The sequence below is a fragment of the Chroicocephalus ridibundus genome, chromosome 2 (assembly GCF_963924245.1).
Source record: "Chroicocephalus ridibundus chromosome 2, bChrRid1.1, whole genome shotgun sequence".
Taxonomy (NCBI): Eukaryota; Metazoa; Chordata; class Aves; order Charadriiformes; family Laridae; genus Chroicocephalus; species Chroicocephalus ridibundus.
In genome coordinates this window covers 127178170-127202134 of record NC_086285.1, presented here as the reverse complement: position 1 = coordinate 127202134, position 23965 = coordinate 127178170, and the positions used below count along the sequence as shown (strand labels likewise).

At 42.1% G+C, this 23965-nt stretch overlaps 1 protein-coding gene across 6 annotated transcripts in view; it reads right to left on the bottom strand.

Annotated features, from left to right (window-relative positions):
* LYN (LYN proto-oncogene, Src family tyrosine kinase) overlaps window positions 1-23965 on the bottom strand; it is an 86423-nt gene that overhangs the window by 13483 nt on the left and 48975 nt on the right. For 3 of the 6 annotated variants that reach the window (XM_063326882.1, XM_063326883.1, XM_063326884.1), the window contains exons 2-10: window positions 19190-19326; window positions 17973-18021; window positions 17774-17879; window positions 17329-17427; window positions 17120-17223; window positions 15465-15614; window positions 14005-14157; window positions 6059-6241; window positions 5049-5125 (exon numbers count right to left, since the gene is read on the bottom strand). In XM_063326882.1, the coding sequence (XP_063182952.1) occupies window positions 5049-5125; window positions 6059-6241; window positions 14005-14157; window positions 15465-15614; window positions 17120-17223; window positions 17329-17427; window positions 17774-17879; window positions 17973-18021; window positions 19190-19326 (1058 nt within the window). The remainder of the gene's footprint in view (window positions 1-5048; window positions 5126-6058; window positions 6242-14004; window positions 14158-15464; window positions 15615-17119; window positions 17224-17328; window positions 17428-17773; window positions 17880-17972; window positions 18022-19189; window positions 19327-23965) is intronic. The other 3 variants (XM_063326885.1, XM_063326886.1, XM_063326887.1) reach the window with 1 other exon arrangement.

Below are 23965 nucleotides of genomic sequence, written 5' to 3'. Positions count from 1 at the left end.
GGGATTTGTGAATAAAGGCAGCTTCGAAATTCCCTCTGTATCGCTGCTGCCTGTGAGACAAGCGGGGCTGAACTGCTGCGCTCGCTCCCCGGGGCTGGGATGCTGCCCCTGAGGGCCCAGCCGCGAACAGGACATCCCGGCAGCATCCCTCCTCCTTTGCTCGGCGGGTGAGGGATGGTGGCCTCAGAGCTGCTCTTGGCTGCCCACCAGCTCAGGTGCAGGGATGCAGGATGCTCCTGCCAAAGCAGGTAAAACAGCCCGAAAACCAGGTTGGAAATGAGTCCAAAGCCCTTAGGGTGGGAGGGGGCATCCTGCTGGTGATGTTTAAGCAGAGGAAATAACGGAGCATATCCTGAGGTTCACACTGCCTTAAATTTGGTAATTCTCAGCTCCTGGGGAAAGAGCCTCACTAAAAACAGTCTGCAGTTTTGAAAGGTTTGAAGCAAACAGGTGTTATTGATCTGGACAAGATTGTCTTTGGGATTAACCAAACCCAGGTTCCTTTCATAGAATAGAATCACAGAATTGCCTAGTTTGGAAGGGACCTTTCAGATCATCTAGTCCAACCATCAACCTAACTCTGACAAAAACCATCACTAAACCATATCTCCAAGCACTATGCCTTTCAATAATGTCCAGACACATAAAAAAATAAAATGTACTTCTTGATCGCAGAGTTTTCAAAGAGAGTTCACCTTCACGTGACTCTGTCTATGAAGGGGTGTAGACCCTTTGTATGTGGCAGTGCTAACCTAGCACCTAGTTTGGACTTGATGATCTTAAAGGTCTCTTCCAACCAAAACGATTCTATGATTCTATCCGGCAACTGAAAACTGTTGCAAAATAGTCACATTTTAATCTTCAAGTGACATATCAGTGTAACACCAATTTTCAGTTTGCAGCAGTGCTTATGCTAAAGGTGAATTCAGGAAAGGCTGCAAAAATGTATTTCACTTGCTCCATCCAGTCAAGAGCTATGCAGTCAAAGCAGACTCAGGGAAACAAAGGATTACTAAAGTAACATATATAATTATACACTGGTACATTAGAGGATATCATTAAAAATGACAGAAACCTGAAAAGGAATATAGCAAGACTGCAGCAGAAATCTCCCAATGCCAAATAAGAGTTAAATTCATTCTGATCTAGGACTTCCCCTTTTCCCCTTAAAAAAGAAAGCAGAGAGAGAGAGATTAAAGCACTGCATCAAAAATCTCTATTAATTTTATTCTAAGTGTATCATAATTTTAATTTGTAGCCTTAGAAAGCAGAAAGAAAAGGATAAGAGTTGCCAATGAAGTTGTAGATCATCGAAGAATTAATGGAAATATCAGCACTGCATGGGAAAGAGGACGGACTGTTTTTACAACAAAGCTTTGACCAGTTTGAAAGTGATGATGCGAGTATGTTCAGTAACAACTGATATCATTTTCCTGACCACAGCCACCATACATGTGTGTGCTACACGGTAGATAACGGATTTGCGTAAGAAGCAGGAAGAGCCTACACATGCAAAAGGTTCACTGAATTTGCATCGTACGTTTTTGGCAGCTCTCATCAAACAGAAGCACGTACGATGTCAAGAACCGTGAAACAAAGAATCGGGAGCTTTTTGGGTTAATTACCTCTAGGGCACGATGAAAACCAACTAGTAAAATCTAGAGTTTGCCAGTCGCTTTAGCGCTGAAGGAGCTAGGCGGTTGCCTGTAGTCAACCAAAAGGAATATGGGCAATGTCCACTCGGATTGTCTTGGCCTGCTGCATTAGCAAGATGTGGCCGTATAGCTTGTGGACAAAGCGATGAAATTCGCTTACCCTCCAACTCGTAACTGGGAGCCACCAGCACCTTTGGGTTCCCTGAGCCCGCCGGCTGAGCTGATGGGCAGGAAGGGGAACGAAAGGAACCGCTTGCCAACCGCCTTGCCAAACGTACGGCAGTTGCGAGACCAGCCGGTGAGGTTGCCGTGCTGCTGACCCAGGCACCAGCAGTGGTCACGCAGGAAGGGAAACAGGCTCAGATTTTGCCTTCTCCGTATTCCTGGCTGTTTCTGGCATGTCTGACATATGGACAATTCTGCCAGCTTCTACGGGAGATGCCGAAGCTCTGCTCGGTACTAAAGCAGGCAGTATGTGCTTGAAGATATGTTTGCAAAACTCAGCTTCCTGTAAAACACACTCCTTTCAGAGACTTCTAGCATTCATCTCAAGTGGCCAAAATCATCCTTGCCAGGGATAGTTAAGACTAGGTCTCTCCAGCCCCTACTCATATGCACTAATTAAAACACAAAAGAGAAACTTCAGCTCTTTCAGAGGGCAGACTGCTTTTAGAAACTGAGCTGGACCACCTGCCTAGCAAGCATTTTCTTGCCACGTTTTCCACAAGCCTAATTTCACAAATTGTGATTGTGTAAAAATAAGCCAATCCTCAGCTACCATTTGTTGCGTTTTCAGTCTTTCTGAGAAGCTACGACAATCTGGTAAAGTGCCTTGCCAGAATGCTGTGGTTAGACAGTCATGAAGGGCTCAAGTGTGGGTCCACCAAGGCAAAAAAATATGCCTGATCTTATTTAAGTAGTTCACCATCAGGTTCCTACCATGCTTTTTTTTTTTTTAACCTCTTCTGAGACATGGCTCTCCAAATTTCTTTCCCCTTAGGCTGTACAGAGAGGTTTACACCACTGTTGTAAGAATAAATTAGTGTTCCATTTGTACAAACCAGAGCCATACCAAAAATACTAGGCACACTTTATGTTCTCCTTCATATACCGCCTACATTCTGGAAAAGCGTGATCCACGGGTCTGCAGTAAAATTGCCATTACCTTATCAGTAGGCCAACAGAATTTGAAAATATTTTTGTCTCTCTTTTGCCCTAAAGACCATCAATTAATGTTCAGACTGTCAGAGTTGGAGAAGACCAGTGGAACATCTGCGTTGGTCAGAGGGAAATCTCCGGTCTGAGAACTACACGCAGCCTGCAAGTCTATTCCACACAGTCCTGTTATTACCCAGTGGCATTAAGGACTTTTTACAAATGTGCTCAAAAACCCTATGCATTCTTTCCATAAGAAAAATCCCGGTATCTCCGTTCCAAAGTTTTGTTTGGGCTCTGGCTAGACACCCTCAGAGAAGCCTTCCTGAACATCCCTTTAAGATCGCTCTGCAACCCAATGCATGGCTCGCGCACAGGAATTTCTGTTGATAGTCTACGTCTCACGTGAAGAGAGGGACTTCTCATATCACCCGTGCTGCACAAGGTCCTGACCTCTGAGGCCAAGTGCAAGAACCAGCTCTGAAAGGTTGTTGTCAGGTCAGGGTGACAAGCGATCCCCATTTCAAGTGACCCGACCTTCAAAGCTTTGTAAACGACAATCACTGAGCCCTGTCATCTTGGAAGTGATTTACCCAAGTTGTACACAGAGTTGCTTTCTAGTTCATTAAGCTTTTTCAGCCTTAAATTTCTGAAAACACAATATCCCTAACTCCAATAAAAGGGTCTGCTATAAAACCACATGTGCTTTCCTCTCCGCATCCTAGGTCTCTTTTCATGCCACTGGTCATAGATGTTCTTCTCTCCCTTGAGTTTTAAACACTATTTTCAAAGCTATGTTTTGGGTTTTTTTCCCTGCCCACTGTTATTCATCTCTCCAGACGACGACCTGGGATCCAGCAGGTTTTCCACATCTACAAAGCTTCTGCCCCACTAAATTCTCAAGGACAAGTTACCCAAAGAGTTCAGAAAACTTAGAAAGCCTATAGCTACACTGGACCGATAACTATAGCAAAATTGGCTCCTGTGTTGAATCTATGTTACATAAAAATTTATATTTGATATATTGAACATCTGTTTTATGTGATATATAATACACCATAGAATAGAATAGTTCCAGTTGGAAAAGACCTCCAGTGATCATGTAGTCCAATTGCTTGACCACTTCAGGCCACTTAAATCAAAAGTTAAAGCATGTTGTCAAGGGCATTGTCCAAATGCCTCTCAAACACTGACAGGCTTGGGGCATCACCCACCTCTCTAGGAAGCCTGTACTGGTGTTTGACCACCCTCTCAGTAAAGAAATGATTCCTAATATCTAAACTTATATTTATTTATATAGTGATAGCTATATGAAACAGTTATATAATTACCTTATAGGGAATTTTTGATATAAATCACTAATGTTTTATTACATCTTTTTAAAGCTTTCTTGCCTTTCCTTCTGAATTGTAACAAATTAGTTTAACAGAGTAAAACAGTCTGCAAACTCTAATGTATCTTGAAAAGCCTGAAAGGCTGGTGAAACAATAACCTATTAGAAATGCCTTCATTGCCTATTAGTAACATCAGTTACAACTTGTGAAAGCACAATCTTTACTAATTTTCTATATGCCTCCCTGGACATCGAACGCTGGCAACTGTCCGAGGCGAAACAGTGGGCCCCAGTCACCTTTGGTTCAGGCTTTGACACACAAATCACTCTGGGGTCTCTCTCAACAAATTTCGTTTATGACATGGGATAACTTGTATATTTTGAAACACTCATCTCAGTTCATCAATCAGATACTAGTACCCGAAACATCATTTGAATAGATTTCATTTATTTCTCAGTAATTTACGTAAGAATTTGAAACCAGCAATAGTCCCTTGAGGTTAAGAGAAGTCTGACCAACTGACCTAACTTGACAAGTAAAAATGACACATTTAACGCTGAAGGAATCTCGCAAGCACAAAATCACAAACCTGTAGTTATGCTTTCAACTCACAGCCGCCCGAACTGAAAGCCGCCTTTCCACAAAGGAAAGCGGCTGCGTACCGCTGCCATCTAAGCAGGCCACCAGCAGTATCGAAGAGGTAAGCCTAACTTCACATACTCCCTTTGAAACCTCTTTTATCTATTCCCTCCTTTCAAGTAACCTTATTTACTCAGACCAAAACTTATTTGAAAATTAATTTTTTTTTTTTTTTTTTCAAAAACACCACCTTAGGATAAAGCTGCCCGGCATGAGTTTCAGACCACAAATGCCATTAATTTTCAGCATATTTCTTAAAATTTACCTGAGCAGAGAAGTCAATTAGCTTTGGAAGCAACAATTTACTTCCTTCATCGCTCTTCAGAAAATCCAGCAAGCTTCCTGTGACAACAGAGAAAACATTAAGTCAGTGCAGTTTATTACCAAAATAAAGGTCGCGCCAGATCCCCACTTTTCTGGACCACAAAATTTTTGCAGTGAAGTGTTTTGATGTATTTTCAAGTTGACTAAAGTAAGGCAGTCTCTTTACATGATTTAACAGTAACATCCAAATCAGCATGTTGGGCATCCGAGTTTTGACGTTTTCCTGGGCGTAGAAAACTCCCATCAGACCATACCTTAGGTCAGTGGTGGTGAGTTTGGTAAACACCCTAATCTACAGAATATCAGGAAAGCTGCCTTAGGAGAACCACACATATCAATCCTTTCCAAGTCATAAAGAATAAGTGGCTCAACACTTGTTTACGAAGTCATCAGCAGAATTGCTTGAAAAGAGAACAAACCAAGAAAAAATACCACCCAAGACAACCTGAGAAGGAAACCTCACCTATTTTGTGTAGTAACGCTCTAATAAAGGTTGTCCTTTTCTAGGAGGGCAGCCATCCTTGCAGGACCACTCATCGCTCACCTTATTACGCACATATTCATCAATTCAAGGGCCACATAAGGCCATTTCTAAGGTTTGTTTTAATTGCCTTGCTATTACACCAGACACAAAAGTTAGGTAGGGACCCCAAAGGAACCAAAGCTATTTGGGGGGTTATGCTCTGCATCTTTAACAATTAAAAATGCTGCATTTAAGACAACTGTAAAAATAGCTTATTTCCCAAATGCAGCAATGAATCATAAAATTAAAGCTTCAGCCCTCCTCTAGGATAGGGGCTCCTTCACTTTATATCAGAGCATTCAAAAGAAGAACACCAAAATCCCAAGTTTGCCTTTTTTTATTCCTTCCTTTATAAAGAAAGGGGACTGATTTATGAGAAGCAGAAAAGTTCACTAAAACGTTGCTTGCAGATCCAATGTTATTCTCACCTTTAGCCATGAATTCTGTTATAATATAAATAGGCTCTTCTTTGGTCACTACAGCATAAAGCCTAACGAGCTTATCATGCTGAAGTGTTTTCATGAGGTTGGCTTCCTCCAGGAAGGCTTGCACAGACATCGTTCCAGGCTTCAGAGTCTTCACAGCCACTTTCGTACTATTATGATAGTAACCTAAAAGGAGGGAACACGATCAGTGCCCTTGAAGTCACCGTGCCACACAGTGCCCCGACTAGTAGGCATTTGTAAAGCAGGTGAGGGTGGATTCCAGTAATAGCTGAGAGTCTGAGAGCAAGTGCCAGATGTAGCGCAAATATTTACACTAAAATTCCTTTTTGTTTTGCAACTGATACAACACTGCGGCGAACAACAATCCATTCCCTATTTTCAGAAATCAGATATCTGAAAAGAAATATAAAGCAAGCAAACTATCTTCCTTCATACCGAGTTTTCATTTACAAGTAGTGCATAAAACATTCAAACAGTCAGAAGATGTTTTAATGAATGTCCACATAAATTGTCGCAGAATCTAATGGATTGCTTTCAAGATTCTGGAGCCTCTTTAAATACGATGGTTATAACCATTTTATGCATGCCAGTCTCGTGCTTATAATCCTTTCTGTAACCTTCAGTACTCAGAGCATTACGGGAAAGCGCAGTCGAATGAGCGCTCCCATGACCAACAAACATACGCCGCCAGGACTGCAGTCCTGCAGTCTTCAGAGCAAGACTTAAAATGTGATAACTCCTTATGGCATAGCCCATGCCCAGAGTGGAAGAGACTGTAGCTGTTTCACTTCTCTGTTTATCAAACCTTCTAAAGGTAATATTCTCATTCTATAAAAAGCAACCATCAGTGAAGAGAAAAGCAGTGAATTATTACCTGCTTTAATGGTTTGCAAACATTAAATAAATGTTAAAATAGCATTAAAAAACCAATAGAGTAGCAAGCACTGTTCCTAAAGTTTATCTTGTGAAGTCATTTAATTTGAAAAAGAAAGGAGGGAGGGAGAGAGAGAGAGAAAGAAGGATATAAGCACACCTTCTTCATAACATTTCAGGTTTACAGAATGCGTCAGTAATATCAATCCCCAGCCTTTTGTCCCCAACCGTACCCATGTCAACATTGCAAAAATATTTCTCGGAAGAGGTAAGACTTCAATGACTCAAGGAAATAGCCTCACTTCCTTATTCAGCAACAATCCAGACAGTATTACCACGACGGCTACACCGTTAAATTGGAGTCCACAATTTCCTTGTACCTAAGATTTATCATCTAAACTTAAGAAATCAGTGGCAAAGCAAGAAACTAATTTCCAGATCGTAAGTGATTGCTCTAACCGCTGCGTCTTCCACCACCTGTCTTAAAGAAGGATCATTGCCTGAGAAAAGCCACTGTATCTATCACAAATTATTCACCTCCATGATTATTAAATATATTTTTCCAACGACAGTCAGGTCAAAGCATAACAACGATATGCTTCTGGATGATCTAATAATAAGAAATGACAACTACGGGTCAAATTCTGCTGTTATAGCTCAGGTATACAATTTATATCCACCAGAAAAGATGTTAAATACATGTCTTTCTGCTTAAGAAGAAGACAGCTTATTTGCACCGTTTCTACTATTCCATCACATACCATAAAGCAGGGCACTAGTACCACTAACAATTTGTTGAATATTCTACTGAACATACTAATTAATATCACTATTTCTGTGAAGCAATCGTGACCAACACGCTTAACATGAACTATGTAACAGCACTTCACATTCACTGAAGTGATCCATCAAACTAGGGTTCTACTTGCAGAAAGTTTATGTTACTACGACACCTGAGCGATACTGATATTTTCTGCCAAAAGAGTCTCCCCTGACCTTCTGGTGGTAACACACAAAGCAAATTAGCCGATGAGAGCAGTGGAGAGATTTGATCCTGATCTCTCTCAAGTTCACTTATTTCATCAGGTATTGGGAAGGATGGGACACCAAAACAGTGAGGAAAGGTTGTTGTGAACTCCATGAGCACACACAATGGTGCCTGTAAGAAATGGACAGTCTGGCAAAACTGGAATTTGTTACCTCACTCCCTCACCCATTACAAGAAAAACCAGTGTTAGCTTGATATGGGCTGAGGACCACACCAGACCTGAACCCTCACAGAACACAAGTCCCTGTCTTGCAGCTAAGCAGGTGCCACCTTGCCATTTGGGAGAAAGCTCCTGTCATCTGTGAGTCCAAAGTAGCAGAGTAAGAACATGGGGGAGGATTATATTAGGATAGGAGGCTAGACAGACCTGGAGGAGGCAGCAACTTTTTAGTATGCGTCTGTACCATCCCATCTTAACAAAGTCTCAGTCCTCATGGCAGGGCACTTATCATTACCATGAGAACCTCCATGCTAGTTTCCGTAAAGATTGTCTGCTTTTGCAGGCGCACTCTTACTGTACAGGTAAGAAACCGCAGCCCTTGTGCAGGCGGAGGGAAAACTGGTGACGTCCAAGTGTTTCAGCGAGTGACAGCAAATTTAATGTTCAATCTGCATCACAGAAGTATTCCAGTGACATGCAGGGAGCTGTGGGAAGGGGTGGCTACAGCACTGCATCGCCCCTGCTTCGAACAGTGCCTGGGGCTCCGAACCCTTCACTAACGTCTGCCTTGGCTGAACTGAACCTGGCTCCAGGTGTAAACCCACCACTTGCTGTGTCATGGTGTTCCTTGCCATGTGATATGAATGGACTTATGGTCAGTTTGCTGCCTAAACATTAATTAAAAAAGATAGGTAAGCAATGGAGTTCTTGCCTACATCTAGAACACCTGACATAACGTTCAGAGTCTTTGCAACTGACATTCAGCTCATGGATGTGCTGTAAAAAAGTATTTGCCATACCGATGAGATGAGTTTTCTTGGTTCATTTTAGATGTCTCTGATTTTTCTAACAGCTGCATAAGAAAATACACCTCCAAAACGGGCATTATGTATATTCTAGTTTGGGAGTTACCGAATGAGAGAGTCTTTTACACCTGAGATGCAAGCAAAATGTGCCTCATTAATAAAATACACCATAATGGCTCCATTTGGCTTGTTAACTTTTCTCTTAGCCCTGCTTGAGAATTCCTTTCATGGATTATTAATACCCCAGAGCATTATGGTTCACATTGTATCAGTGCACACTAGAAACAAAAATGCATAAAACATAGACCCTGCTCTGGCAGTGCTACGCTGGTTCATCACATCACTAAAGAAGCTGCCCAGATGCACTGAACTCCACGGTCAAGAACCCTTTCGTACCACCACAGGAAGCAAATCTCTCTGCAGTTTAAGCTTCTGTTAAAATTTGAACATGCTGCAAGCAATAATATATGCAAGTCTGAGGAATGTCGTGATGTCTTACACAGAGAGATGTCTTACACAGTTCTTCCCTATATCACAGAATCACACAATGGTAGGGGTTGGAAGGGACCTCTGGAGATCATCTGGTCCAACCCCCCTGCCAGAGCAGGGTCACCTACAGCAGGTTGCACAGGAACGCGTCCAGGTGGGTTTTGAATGTCTCCAGAGTTGGAGACTCCACCACCTCTCTGGGCAGCCTGTTCCAGTGCCCTGCCACCCTCAGGGTAAAGAAGTTCCTCCTCATGTTTAGGTGGAACTTCCTATGTTCAAGTTTGTGCCCGTTAGAATCCTCAAAAAATTGTTGGTGTTTCAGGTATTTATTTTGGAGTTGATTGTGATTATTTTGACAGAGTAGTAACCTGGACAGCCAGGTTGCCACTAAACTCGCATTGGCTTAATCAGGCCAAGCTGTGACATGAATTTATAACAGACAATAATGAGGATGAGCATACCATTCCAAGTCCTATGAGGAGAGGCTGAGGGAGCTGGGCATGTTTAGCTTGGAGAAGAGGAGGCTGAGGGGAGACCTCATTGCCCTCTGCAACTACCTGAAAGGAGGTTGTAGAGAGGTGGGTGTTGGCCTCTTCTCCCAGGTGAATAATGACAGGACCAGAGGAAATGGTCTGAGGTTGCGGCAGGGGAGGTTTAGATTAGATATTAGGAAGCATTACTTTACTGAAAGAGTGGTCAGGCACTGGAACAGCCTGCCCAGGGGGGTGCTTGAGTCACCATCCCTAGAGGTGTTAAAGAAACGTCTAGATTTGGCACTTCAGGGCATGCTCTAGTGGCAGAGATTGTAGGGGTTTGGGTTTTTGTGTGTGTGTATGGTTGGACTCGATGATCTCAAAAGGTCCTTTCCAACCATGAAGATTCTATGATTTCTGACCACAACTCCAGGCCTGAAGATGAAACAACTTTGTGAACAAGCCTACAAGAGGCAGCTTTCTACTTCCTCTGCTTTCACAGTATTTCCCTGCAAGGTTATACTGGGAACAACCTGTTTGAGCTACAGAGGTATGGCACTGTTAGAAGCCAGATAATGTCTCAGGCTGTTACGACTGCAGGAGGTACAGTATTTCCGAGATGCTCACTGGGGAAGAGACTGAGGAACAGCAGCTTCTCCGCATCCTATTGTATGTCAGCACATCACTCCTCCTTCACCAACTACAGCTGTCACTCAGCTGAAGAGCAGAGGAATGCAACAGTAGCTCCACCTCTAGCTCATCTCCATACAGCCCATTAAATGTGAAGGCAAAAAAGCACAGGCCGCAGCTTTCTAACTGCTTCCGTGGTGCAGGGCATAAAATGTGAACACCACTCTGCCATGCTGGTTTTTTTTCATCTATCATGTCAGCACAGCTGATGCCCAAAACACACACATAAACACTGACTTGGTATACTAAAACCAGAAAGTCTTTATAAAATGTATAAAATTACACATTGCTGTAATGAAGAGAGAAATGAAATGCACTTGGAAGTGATACACAAAACACACAAAACTGAGAAATCGATGATCCTTCATAGCAAGTTTTCTCTCTGTAGAAGAAACTCTTCACAGAGCTGGAGGAGAGTCACCTGCCCACTTTGTAAGTGACACAGATTCTCTGCACAGGTCACACAGCAGCGCAGCCGAGAGCTTGGGGGACATGGGGGTCTGCTTTTTGTTCCTTAGTCCTCCCATAATATAAGCTGACTCCCTCCAAAATGTGCAAGAGGAAGATGTCAACTTGGAAACCCAAAGGGTACTTATGGACAAACCGGAAAGAAAAGACTATAAAAGATATGCTGGCATATCTTCACGATGCAGTAACAGTATTCTCTCTGTCTTCCCATATATCACAGAATCACAGAAGGGCTGAGGTTGAAAGGGGCCTCTGCAGGGCATCTGGTCCAACCCCCCTGATCAAGCAGGGCCACCTAGAGCTGGTTGTCCAGGACTGTGTCCAGTTGGCTTTTGAATATCTCCAAGGATGTTCCAAGGATATCCAAGACTCCACAACCTCTCTGGGCAATCTCTGCCAGCACTTGGTCACTCACACAGTGAAAATGGTTTTCCTGATCTTCAGAGGGAACCTCATGTGCTTCAGTTTGTGCCCATTGCCTCTGGTCCCGTCACTGGGCACCACTAAAAAGAGCCGGGCTCCATCCTCTTTGCACCCTCCCTTCAGGTATTTACATACATTGATAAGACCCCCCTGAGCCTTCTCTCCAGGCTGAACAGTCCCAGGTCTCTCGGCCTTTCTTCACAGGAGAGGTGCTCCTCCCTTCATCGTCTTTGTGGCCCTTCACTGGACTCTCTCCAGTAGCTCTGTTTCTCTACTGGGGAGCCCAGTTCCTCCAAATGGGACAATGTTCCCTCTGAAACCACAATTCCAAGTACCCTTTATCAAGAAGAAACGTAGGTAGTAATTAAACCATGGAACGCTATTTCTCTCTAATTCACACTATGGCTGAAAAATCATTTTGCTCTGTATGAGGAGAGACGTTAACAACCCGCTCTCTAATCAGGAGAGAAACGACGAGGTTATTTCTCCGTACCCCTACACAGCTCCTGATGCCCCTGGTTGATCATTACAACACACAGTGTTTGCTGACGCCCGCCGCTGCACAGCTGACCTAATACGTCTTTTCCAGCTTCAGCTTCCTTGGTTCTAAGATTAACCAGGCTCCTGATTCGAGAGGGCCTGCGCCATGCAAATCAGCCTCTCTCGCTTCAGAAAGAAAGCGGAGAAGAGGAAACACAGCCATCGCTTTCACAGTACATTAATTTTTCTCACAGTGCGGCAATTCAGATGCAGGGGTTAGGCCCAATTTAGATGTTAAAAGAATGACACAAACAAGAGGAAACATCTTGAACCAGAAACACCCTTTTAAAGTTTTACGCCTCTGTGTGGGCATGTGCAGAAGTAGTCACTTCCCAAAATGATTTACATTTTTCAAGCAGGCAATAAACTTCTGCCACTAAGTCTTTCATAGTGTTTCAGTGTCAGTTAAACATTTCTTGGCCTGTTTTATTAGACAGAAAAAACCTGCACAGTGGCTGACGCTTGTCTTAACTAGTATGTAAATTGTCACTCGTGTATCATAGCTAGAAGGTTTCTTAAACCTTTTCTTGTGAAGGCAGATAAAAGGTTGCATTTGGCTATATTATATTACAGAGATGCGTTGCTTGCATTTTTAACATGATTTATGTCAAAAGATTGCACCTATGACTGGATTAGAGCTTTCTGATTGACGCTATAGCTGTGTGTGGAATTTGCTACTCAAACAACACTCCTCTGTGCTCTGCTTTTCTAAAGGAGAGCGTCTCTCCAACGCAATGACATTCCTGTTAGCCTGCTGCACTCCCGAGCATCATCAGAGACCCCTTCATAATTTTACATCTTCTAGTAAGTTTTGGGATATGCTATTAAGTTGCTCAGAAATGTCTTGCCTATAGCATCTTGTTTAAAAAATAAAGCAAAACAAAACAAAAAAAGCAACTAAAAAACCCCATTCCATTAATAATTTTATAACTATTTTAATATAACCTCCAAAAAGGAGTTCAGGGAAGGGTTGAGACAACCATCTAGCCTGAAAAAAACACCATAATGAAGACTTTGGGAGAAAGGTATAGTTTACCTCAAATAAGATGGTAACCATTAACAAGCGTGTAAGTAATGAATAGCACACAAAACCTGCAATATGGAACCCAAAAGAATACTCAGATCCCTGAACAGACAGCATTTCAAAAGCAAGAGGATTAAATATCTTTGCAGACATGTGATTAGAAAGCGGTCATAGCCCCTTGCCGCAGGAGCTCACTGAGGCTGAGAAAATAAGATTGTTTATAAGCAAAGCTAATTATGGTTATAATAATCAGTGCTATCGTTGTTTGCTGGGTATATATCAACATTTTCAACTTGTAAGTCTTACAACACTTTCATTACTGGGGACCTGCATGATAGTTCAAGGCAGAGGGTGATCAATTTCTAATCTTCTTACTACATAAGTCACCTACTTTCTCAGCAGCATTCTGGCGGGTAATAATCTTGGATTAAGTGTCCCCGTTTTTCACCCAGTGTGGCAGTCCCATGCATTATATTGCAGCCTCTTCTTTACCAAGAGACAACGAAAACTCTATACATAATTCACCAAAAGACATGATTTCTTTCTATTTCCAGTTCTTTTCCACTTTCTGATTTGAAACAAAGTTCTGAGATGCCCACTGATTTTGAGAGTCAGGAGTCACATCTTAATATAACCTTCTACTTCCCCCACAAAACACAACCAAAAAAAACCCTGTTGTCTTCAACCCTCTAAATTACAGTGCTTACTCAGTCATTATTTTTTCCTTTAAAAGACACCAAAGGATTTCTTCCATGACGTCAGATATCTTCCCCCTCCCAAACCCCCTCTCCTCACAAGAAGGTATATTCTGGCCTTGACTTTGCGGATTTACAAGGTTATCGGACCAAGTTCACATCCACTCCTATTGTGAATGACTCCGAAATGACACTTCTTTCAGCAGATTTAAATGCTCTTTCCAAAGGAACGAACTTACCCATCCAGACTTCTCCAAACTGACCAGCTCCCAGTTTCTTCACTAATTTAATTGATTCCCGTGGAATTTCCCATGCGTCTTTATCCCATGGTTTTTGAGGCTTGGGACTAATACAAGCTTTCTCCAACTTTCTGCATAAGCCATCTGATTGCTCTGTTTTTCAAAGGAAAAACAAAATAGGAAGTCTGTTACACTTCTGTTCCTCGTGACTTGAGACAAACATTACTTAATTGCAGGTGTGCACTGCACAAAATAATTTTCAAAATAATCAGGTGTTTTGATGAAAATGTAACCTTTCTGGTGCTCTCACTTAACTTTAAGCACCTCTGAACTGAAATTTGGTATTCCGATACAAATTTAATAAAGAAGTGTCACGTGCATCTGGTTACCATCAGATTATTAAGGGTTTTTTAGTACAATTCGTACCAACTAAATAAAATATAAGATACGTTTACTGTCAGTATGTTGATGATGATGTACACTGGAGTCAGGCTTGGAACCTGTATTCTGAATTTGTCATTAAATTTTCGTACAGCATTGTTTCAGACGCATGTGCATGCAAGCATAAGTAGGTCACAATTAGTTTTTCTCTCCAGACACAGAGCAGCTACAACTTTAATACAAATGTAGAATAATTCTCAGGTTTTCCAGCTGTGCCAAAGAATTACCACACACGTCTGACAATTCAGAGAAATCTCATAGCCAAGTCTCAATGCGGCTTTGAAAAATCACTACGTGATTTTCTGTCCTACATTTTTCATCTCTGTCTTCCCAGTTACAAGACTAAAACCACATATTTTGGAGCTACCCAACAGGAGGTTTTGCAGAATGAAAAGTCACTTTCGTAGCTAAAACATAGGTAGAAACTTGTCCCTTCCTCCCCCGGGCCTTTTATTTTTTTTTTTTTTTTTTTTTTAAATAATGAATGTATACATTCTATGTGGGTACAATTTTCTTTCTTTGAAGTCAATGGACTTTTACTTCCTTCAAAATGCCATTCACAATAAATAAACAAACAAACAAATAAAAAAAATACAGGAAAAATAAAAACAATTCCACATCCAACACCGCAAGAAGATACTCACAAGTCTATACGTATTTCTGCTAATTGTGAATGCTAATTTACTTTCAAATACAGAATTTATTTATTTACAATGCAGTCAATTCTTACTGTAGTTTCACATCATCATAACTTTGATGAAGTGTTTTATAAAGCTATTCTTTACTTCACAATGGTATGCTGCAGAGCAAGCAGTGTTAGGTCTGATTATGATAACAACGTTACTTGGGTTCCAACCAGTTTTACTTTATCTTTGATAATATGCATGCCTGGGTTATTTAGGAAAAAAAAAAAAAAAAAAGATGAAAAGCTTTGAAACAAAACAAGAAAGCATTTCTTTTCCTTTACAGGAAATAATGGCTGTATTCTATTAAGTAATCCACAAACCCATTCAACTTACTTTGATAATGTTTGATCATATCGTTGATGTTGGGAAAAGTTATTCTGGGAGAGATGTAAAATCCTCCATTGTCTAGACTCCTAATTTTGTAGTGCTTAATAACGTCGCCGTGCTGTGGGTCATAGTCTCTTATGGAGAGAGAATAGCTGCCTGTGGAGAAAGAAAGAACGATCATTAGGAGATAGCAAAAGTCTACAGCGTCCACACATATACAGTTGAGCCTAACAAAATCACCTTTTTGTCTGTTTTTCTTTTTACTCCCTTATTTCCTGAAAAAGCGTTTTGCAATCAACAGGAGGAAGTTGGCCAATAGCTGGTCGTGAACTGGTCACCAAAATGCTTACAGTCACACTTTTCAATCTTATTCAACAAAGCTAGGAGTTCCATAAGCCCAACAGCTCCACGTCCAAAGCCCACTTCTGCAGCAGGTCCCCCCAGCTAGAGTGGGAAAACAAGGCCAGGGCTGTCACACTCCTCAGGCAGAAGCTGGAATTCAGAGACCAGCATTTCGGAAAAGGAAGACGCTGGATGTCACAGACCAAACAAAAGGGTACCTTGGAGGTGGCTTGAGGCACAGAGGCGGGAGGGCAGATCTCTTAGTCCTAGGGAGCCTAACCTCCGCTGACATTTAAGATGTGGCAGCAGAGCATCTACCCTCAACTACAGAGCTCTTCGTTTCTTCTACTTGTACAATTCTTGTCCATTTCCAACTGACAAGAAACCACCTCAGCACCTTCCCTCTCCCCACACACAGATCCAGTGACAGAAGGGTATAGGAAGAAATGTTTTGGGGGTACTTTGTCTTACTTTCAGCAGCCAATGTTGAATTTAGGAGTCTTCCATTGAGAACTTCATTTAGGAGTCTTCATGTGAGAGCACAGAAACAACTATATGGGCCCATTACAGAGAGGTACCTAATCAATGTTAGGGCCAGAAAACCAATGCCTGTGGAGGCGATAGACATTCAATTTGATGAAGGGATTCATGCATCTTTCTCTGGAGGACACAGTGTTAGAGTACCCAGCTGGAGAATCCAGTCAGGCTGTTGTCAGAGTCCAGACACAGAACCTCCTATTCTTTTCTGAAAATCTCAGCCAAAGAGTCTGGAGACTTCACTAAGCTTTACAGTACAAAGAGCTCTGTCTATAGCAGAAACCTTTACCAAAAAGCTTTTGGAAAAAAAAAATCACACTAATCACATGACAGTGCAGAAGTATAAACCCCTTATTATGCACCAAGTACATTTTAAAACTTGTAGCAATGGATACAGACCCAATAATGGAAGACTACAAAATGCAGCATCTGCTGTTTACAATGAAAACTGTCCTTCAGTAAAGGAATCACAAATGTTAGGAAGGGAAAAGATCTCTGAATTCATTCCTGCTACTTGTCAGTGTAACCACACATGCAGACATACACACACACACACTTTTTTTTTTTCCCTAACTCAACTTTGTGTGTGAACCTGAAGCTCTCTCTCTTGTCTCTTTTCCTGGTGATTTTCTTATCCTTCTCACTCCTACAGAACTGGAGAAAAGTCACGCAATAGGACACATGAGGACTACGCCACACCCAGTGCCACTTCATGCCAATTTTTGTGAAGACTGACTGTATGTTTTTAATTCAATTCCAAAGTAACCCACCCCAAAGCCTACCTTTTAATGTTTCACTTTCCCTGATAAGGAAAGCTCCAGGACCATTTCCAGGAGCCAGGAGTAGTCTTTCGGCATCTTTTCGGGTTATGTCTTTGAAGAACCATCTGAAAAAAATTTCAGAGAGTTAGAACCATTTCTTTCCCCCACAAAGGATACACCACCAGGGTGAAGAAGTAATTTGCCAGGATTTAGTGCTTGGGAGAACTCACTCTTCTGTTTCCAAGGTGTTTACTTTTGCTACGTAGTTGCTGGGAATGAAGCCTTCTTTCCTTGTTGTGAGTGATTTTGCTCTCCACCATTCTCCCAGCCTGAAAAACAAACAACACTAGTATTCACAGGAAAGGAAAATTATAAAGTGTTATTTGGCTTCTACTGTGCTGAGAGCTTCACCCGCGCTGCAGAGAGAAGCAGCATCTTTTCTCTGAACTCAAGCCCCCTTCGAAGCCATTGGCTCCACCACATCAATGTTTGGTCGCTGTTGCCAAGGGCAGATGCCAAGTCCTACCAACAGCTCCACATGCATTTGTGTTTACACATAAGGGAGCTCCCTTACCATTAATACACTCATGTTTTGACTAGGATACCAAAAAATTATAAAGGTAATTAGATGAGTCCAAAGAAAAACTACAATACAATCAGTACAGTCATACTTACTCCTCAATAACTTTCAATTTTTCTCCTTTTTTGAAGGACAAGTCATCTTCATGAATGCCATCATAGGGATACAAAGCTACCACAATGACTCCATGCTCCTCTGTTTCTACAAAGGCAGAAAGCCAAAGGCACGTTTGCATTATTTCGCAGGCTGACATGGGCACAGCACACAGCAGTTAAGAGTCCTACGAAAACATACCTTCGGTGATGAACCGCTGTCCTGGTAAGAGCTGTGCTTCTTGATTTGCCTACAATAAAATATGTCTTTAATTAAGCAGTTTTAGATCTTTGCGACAATCTTACATTACAATTACAATTACATATTATTCAGTTGCTTTGGTATCATCTTACACGCCTTAAATTAAAAGGAAATGCTCCAATCTCTTCCCACCATTCTTCCAAAGATAAAAATACAGTAAGTCCCCACTAGATTTTGAATTGAGCAGCTCAGACCTCGGGAAGGTGTGACACAAGATGTGGGGAGGAAGTTCGCAGCTTTGTGTCATCTGCTGATGAGGATTTATGCAGGGCGCTTTAACAGGACAGTTACTAACACGTAGCTGTCATGCTAAAGAATTAAAAGCACAGTTATGCTGCTAAGATCGTGCAAGACAAAAGAAGTAATTAAAAAGAAAAAAAAGTAAATGGTAGTTTGTGATGTGTGTACGTTGACTGAGAGCACGGTGAGAGCACGGTGAGCCCACCGCGTCAGCTGGTGAGAGGGGAGAGAAGGGCGGCCCTCACTCGCGGAGGCACAGAACAAAAGGTACCACTCAATCCGCAAAATACCAAACCCACTTGGTAGCCGCTGGGATTCCCCTTCCTTTCTAATGCCAGGCAGCACACACGGAACCACCATGAGGCTGTTCCTCCTGCAGCAGAGTGCTGCTCCCTGTGCCCTCCGCTCCCCTCCCGTCCTTACCTATGTCCCTCGTGCCACGTCGAGTAGTGGCCTTCAGGGAATAAAAGGAAAGTTGACCAGAGCTGGTGAAGAACCGCCCGTGATTATCTCAGCCTTTTTAAACAGAACAATTAACACCTGGATCCCACAGCTATTAGAAACGCAACAGCGATGCTTTTAAAAATGGTTCTAAACTACTTCAGGTTTTCTAAAGTCACCTAGCATTCTTCTACAGACGTAGCTATATCTAGACCAAGCATCTCCAAGGATTACGGTTTTCATGCAGTAAACTATCACAAACATAACAAAGTAATTAAGCAACAAACCGCTGATTTTTATTTTTTATTTCTTTAAGTACTTATTCATTGAGGGTGAACTGCGCAACACTAAGAGCCCAATTGTGTACTAATGATCGTTTGAATTTCCTCATGCATGTGCTTTGGATTGAAATTTAAGTTATGCCAGTCATGCTTTGATCTTGCTACTGGAATTCTCCCCTGAGACTATCTACTTACTGGCCTTTGCTGTTTATTGGACGTTGGATCCCTCACATAAATAGTTCGTTCAGTTTTACGTACTGGTTGATTCTTCAAATCTAGCCCATCTCCATGCTGATTCTCTTTCCTTTTTGATTTTATACATCCCATATTTCCTGTTGGAATAAAAAAGGTGTTAAACAAAAAACATTATGCCATAAACCAAAGCCGTTTGCCATGCAATCATCTGGGCTATGCAGCAAAAACCTGCTTCCTTTTAATACACAATAGTCCACGGGGAGAACAACTGAAGGTTAGGAACACACACTGAAAGCTCTTTTCTGCTGCAAAGGGAAGAAATGACTTCTTGTCTCGATCCACAGATGAAGTAAATATTTCAAAATAGTTATTTACCATTTCGGTATTTTCAGATTTATCATCTTTTCTCCCCAATGGCCCCTCTCACCCCCCCGAAACCCCTTACATCTTTCTGATACTTCTGTGAGCTTCAGAATAGATATAAGAAAAATGGAATTACTGTAGCGACAACTTATTTCTGTACGTTTTAGAGAAAAGGCTGCTTTGGAAGACGTAGAAAAAAACTCCAGTCCGAATGATGAGAAGTGCAGCTGGATTTAGCGACACATGTATCTCCCCACTTCATTTTGCCTATGCCAGGCTAGCAGGGAGCTCCCGGTGATTCAAATCCCCATCTCGCATGAGGCTGATGACTTGTGCAGTCCCAGCTCCATGGCAGATACGCTGCTACTGTGACCTTCGGTAATGAATCTCTTTGTTCAAACAGGCCTGTTACGGCAGCCTAAAACAGCCGATGTGTGTATCAGTGACGGCAAATCACCACGCAAGTATTTCTTCTTCAATACAATTTAGAAGGATAATCCTTCTCAGGGTGTGCATCCGTGCTAAATCAGATGAGATACAGCTGTTAGCATCTACATGACTGGAACCTGACTGCTAATCCCCTGATGTAATTACATAGCACTTCAGCAAGCACATATACAACATTATCTCCATATTCCTCCCTCAGAGGACAGTAATCATACTTACTCTTCAAAGAATCCACCATGAATGCTTTTCAAACCTCCCCTTCCTTCCTCTCTCCCTCCTTTCAGGTCAGTGCTCTAATGCTAGGTTCACAGCCACACTTTCCCTTGCAGGCACACACTCTCACTCCCCCCCCTGCCCTAATTAATCTTTAAAGCCAGTTCTTTGAAGAACAATGTAAAACCTAGAATGAGAGCTCAGTGAATGTCCGGGCTCAAGTAAACCAGCACTGACTAAAACACAGCTGGAAAAGATAAAGCAGATCCTACCACCCTGTACTGCACCCCACCTATACCTTCATCTCTGGGTTAGAAAAGGTCATCATGGTAAACAGTTAAAGTTGTAGAGGTGTCTACCCACAGACACAACTGTTTCAATGGGACGGTGCCTTACACACCTGTAGGTAGGAAAATTAGCCGGATCGCTCTGGGTTCATATTAAGACTTATACTTTTGTAACAACACTGATAATAATCATAATCCTAACTAAGTATAACAATAAGCCAAGGCCACAAACACTCCCTTGTGGCAGGTCTCAACTTCCCACATCACCTTCATTTAATTTCCCATCCTGCCCTCGAGGAAGCACCACGTAACGACAGACGCACTGTCCTATCCATGGGCTGAACGCTGCCTTCTAAAAATGAGAGGAGGGTACCTCCTCACCTACCATTTCTGCAAATTATTTCTCACCCATTGCTAACAAATCTGGGCTGTCTGTGAGATTTCAGCAGCGATGCAGCGAACTGTGATACGAGCTTAAAAGCAGCATGAGAACTCACTGCTCCCCTTGTTGTCTTCTCTTGAAATAAAAATAAAAGGAATCATACAGAAAATCAATAGGCACTGACCAGGCATCATCATCCCACAGAGGCAGAGAATACAGTTTCCTCTTCTTGTGTGTCAACATTTCAGCATTCCCATACTCGTTTGAAGGCACTGGGGGGCACCTTCAACCAGGATCTTCCCTTAGAAGCAAACACCTTTAATGCTTAATTTCAGCTTGTGAAAACACCCACTGGAAGATTTTTTTCCAAATTCTCCACTCTACATGGGTTACATACTAGGTGTTTTGAAATACCGAGAAGGATTTTATTTATTCATTTATTTACAATTGCGGATATATAGAAGAGTCTTGTCCTGCAGTTAATGGTTCACAGGGAATTTCTGCACACTCACAGCCACACTGGTGTTTGCACGCCCACCCTAGACATCAGGAAGCCCAGTGTTTAATTACCTGCTGCATCTGCAAGATCAGGTATTGAGCCACCTCATTGCTAACCTTTTTGCTCTTGAATAGTTCTGCTTCTACAGGACAAACGGCTAAAGTGGAGGACATAAGGTAATTTGATCTAAGTTGTCAGCCAAAAATCCCTTTCCCTATCGCTGTAAGAAAGCTGAAGATATCTTTAGAGACTGCAGCTTGCCCAGTGCTGGTGTAAACTCAGGGAAAAGCATTTTTACTCAGATTTTTTTTTTTTTCCCTGCAGCTTAAAGCACATGAACAGCTGTAACATAAGCCCACTGTGAGGTTGTGCCGGTAAGCTCAAGGTTAGCATTTGTTGGTGACAGTATCAACAAGGGATCAGTAATACCACTGTGCAGGTGCCCTGTAGCCCCACAGAAGCCCACTCGGTGCCACGTGAAATCACACAAATGCAGCATGCGAGATAACACATGTGGTGGCACCAAACACAGAGAAGATTCTGCGTCTCATCGTGAAGCACAGGTTTTTGGTTTTTTCCTCATGGAGACGACAGCCCGGGATCCTCACAGGACTTACCTTGGTCTAGATTAGCAAAAAGCCCCAACAGTTGGTGCTGAAGCCCATAGCTGCTTCAAGGGGGGGGTTATTGCCCTGTTCACTCCAGTATAGCCCCAAGGACTGAATGCTCAGTAGGAGCAAGACCACAGTAAGGGTTTATTTAACGGTAATCCTCACACTGAGACAAGGTCTCAGTCTTGCACTCCAAGTCTGCTCCACAACATGAACAGCCTAGCAAGTGGGGACAACTGCTTCAGGAGTAGGATCCTGGTCTAACTAAAATGCTGATGTAGACACATCCTGAGAGTATCAGCTTCTTTATGAAACAAGCTTCTTAAATCTTGCAAAAGAAACATATGAAAAATATGCAGTAACGTAAAACGAATGTTTAGCACTTTATACATATCAATATAGTTAAGTTTATGACATGTAATTTAACATTTAATTTTCTGACCTTATGTATTTCTAAACAAGTATAGGCAGACAACGGAGACACAGCATAAACAAAGTTGAAAAATAGTTTTTAAGCAGTAGAAACTGGATCAATGAGCACATGTTCTTTTGATACTGTGAAACGGAAGATTTTTGAACTCTTCAAAGAGGCCACAGGATCTTAAATTTGTACATGCTAGCTCTCTGTAAAGCTGTGTGCACTGCATTCCGGATGGCACATTTAAAATTCCATAAGATCAGTCCTATGCCCAAGGCAAACGTAACTGTCTTGGTTTCAAAAGCTTCTGCTCGGTGATTGCTCAGTTCATCTGCAATGCCAGATTTATTAGTTTCCAGCGCAGCATTATACATTTTTACTGCAGTCTAATCTGGGTCTTTCCCACGGTTTTGAACACGGTATCAACGTAAAGATTCATAGGGCCAGTATAAACAGCAAGTACCGATGGGAGAGTTTCAATGGATTTCAAAATACCAAATGCCATATGATTACCAAAGTTAACTTCACAAACATTCAACCATACAAAAAAGAAACTCTGAAGTATAAAAGGTGTATGCAGTGCACACCTTTCTGAGTTTATAGAGTAGTCATAAGGAAAATTTGAAGGGGGGAAGTTCATTCAGGCATAAATAAAATATTTCACTTGGTGTAAAATGTTTATTTGCATAGTTCTCTGTTGCCGTATCACAATGAGCATCACGGACGCGTATTGTGCAGGTATACAGAGAAAAAGAATATGGTAAGCAAAGAGCAATCCAGAGAGGGCAGCAGTGTTAGAAAAGAAGCTATGTTATTGTTTGGCAGAGATAAAAATAATTTAGATATCAGAAGAAATGCTGCCAGTCCCTACTCAGCCTTTTCCCGTTCCAACAGCTTCGCAACACAGGAGCTATTTCTTTTCATCCATGCTTCTCATTGACTGTCCTGTCCGCACCTCCAGACATGAAAGATAAATATTCAATTAAAAGAAACTCTGTATAACACAGCTGCTAACTTTTATAAACAGATAACTAAAAAAGTATCAGCTCCTCTTTTAACAAAGAGCATATTGTATTTCATGGCTAAAAGGCAAGGACAGGTACTTGAGTTGACGTTTCCAGCATGGTGATAAGAATCTGAGCTCAGGCAGCCTTTGAAAAGCCAGAGGAGTATCCTAAGAACCATCACACGGAGCCTCTGGAGCAGGTTGTTCCACAGACACCGATTTTGATGCCTACAGAGGCATTTGCCTTGAATTTTCCCCATGAATCCCCCATTTCATCTTGGGTCTTAATTTCAAAGCAGATTACGGGGGGGGGCTTGTGCAACATTTTTCCAGGGTTAAAAGCTGCTGTCTATCCCCAAAACACTGTTGCTTTTTCTGCCTTTTGCTGTTATTACCAGCCAAGCAATGTGTCTAAAGCCACAACACTTCCCACTGCGAGCAGTCAAGTTTCGTGTGACCGTCGCCCATCCATCCACCACCAGCAGCGTGCGAGGTTTCATTTCCTCCCAGCGCTTATCTTCTGCATCATCTACAAAGCCAATCTCGTTTT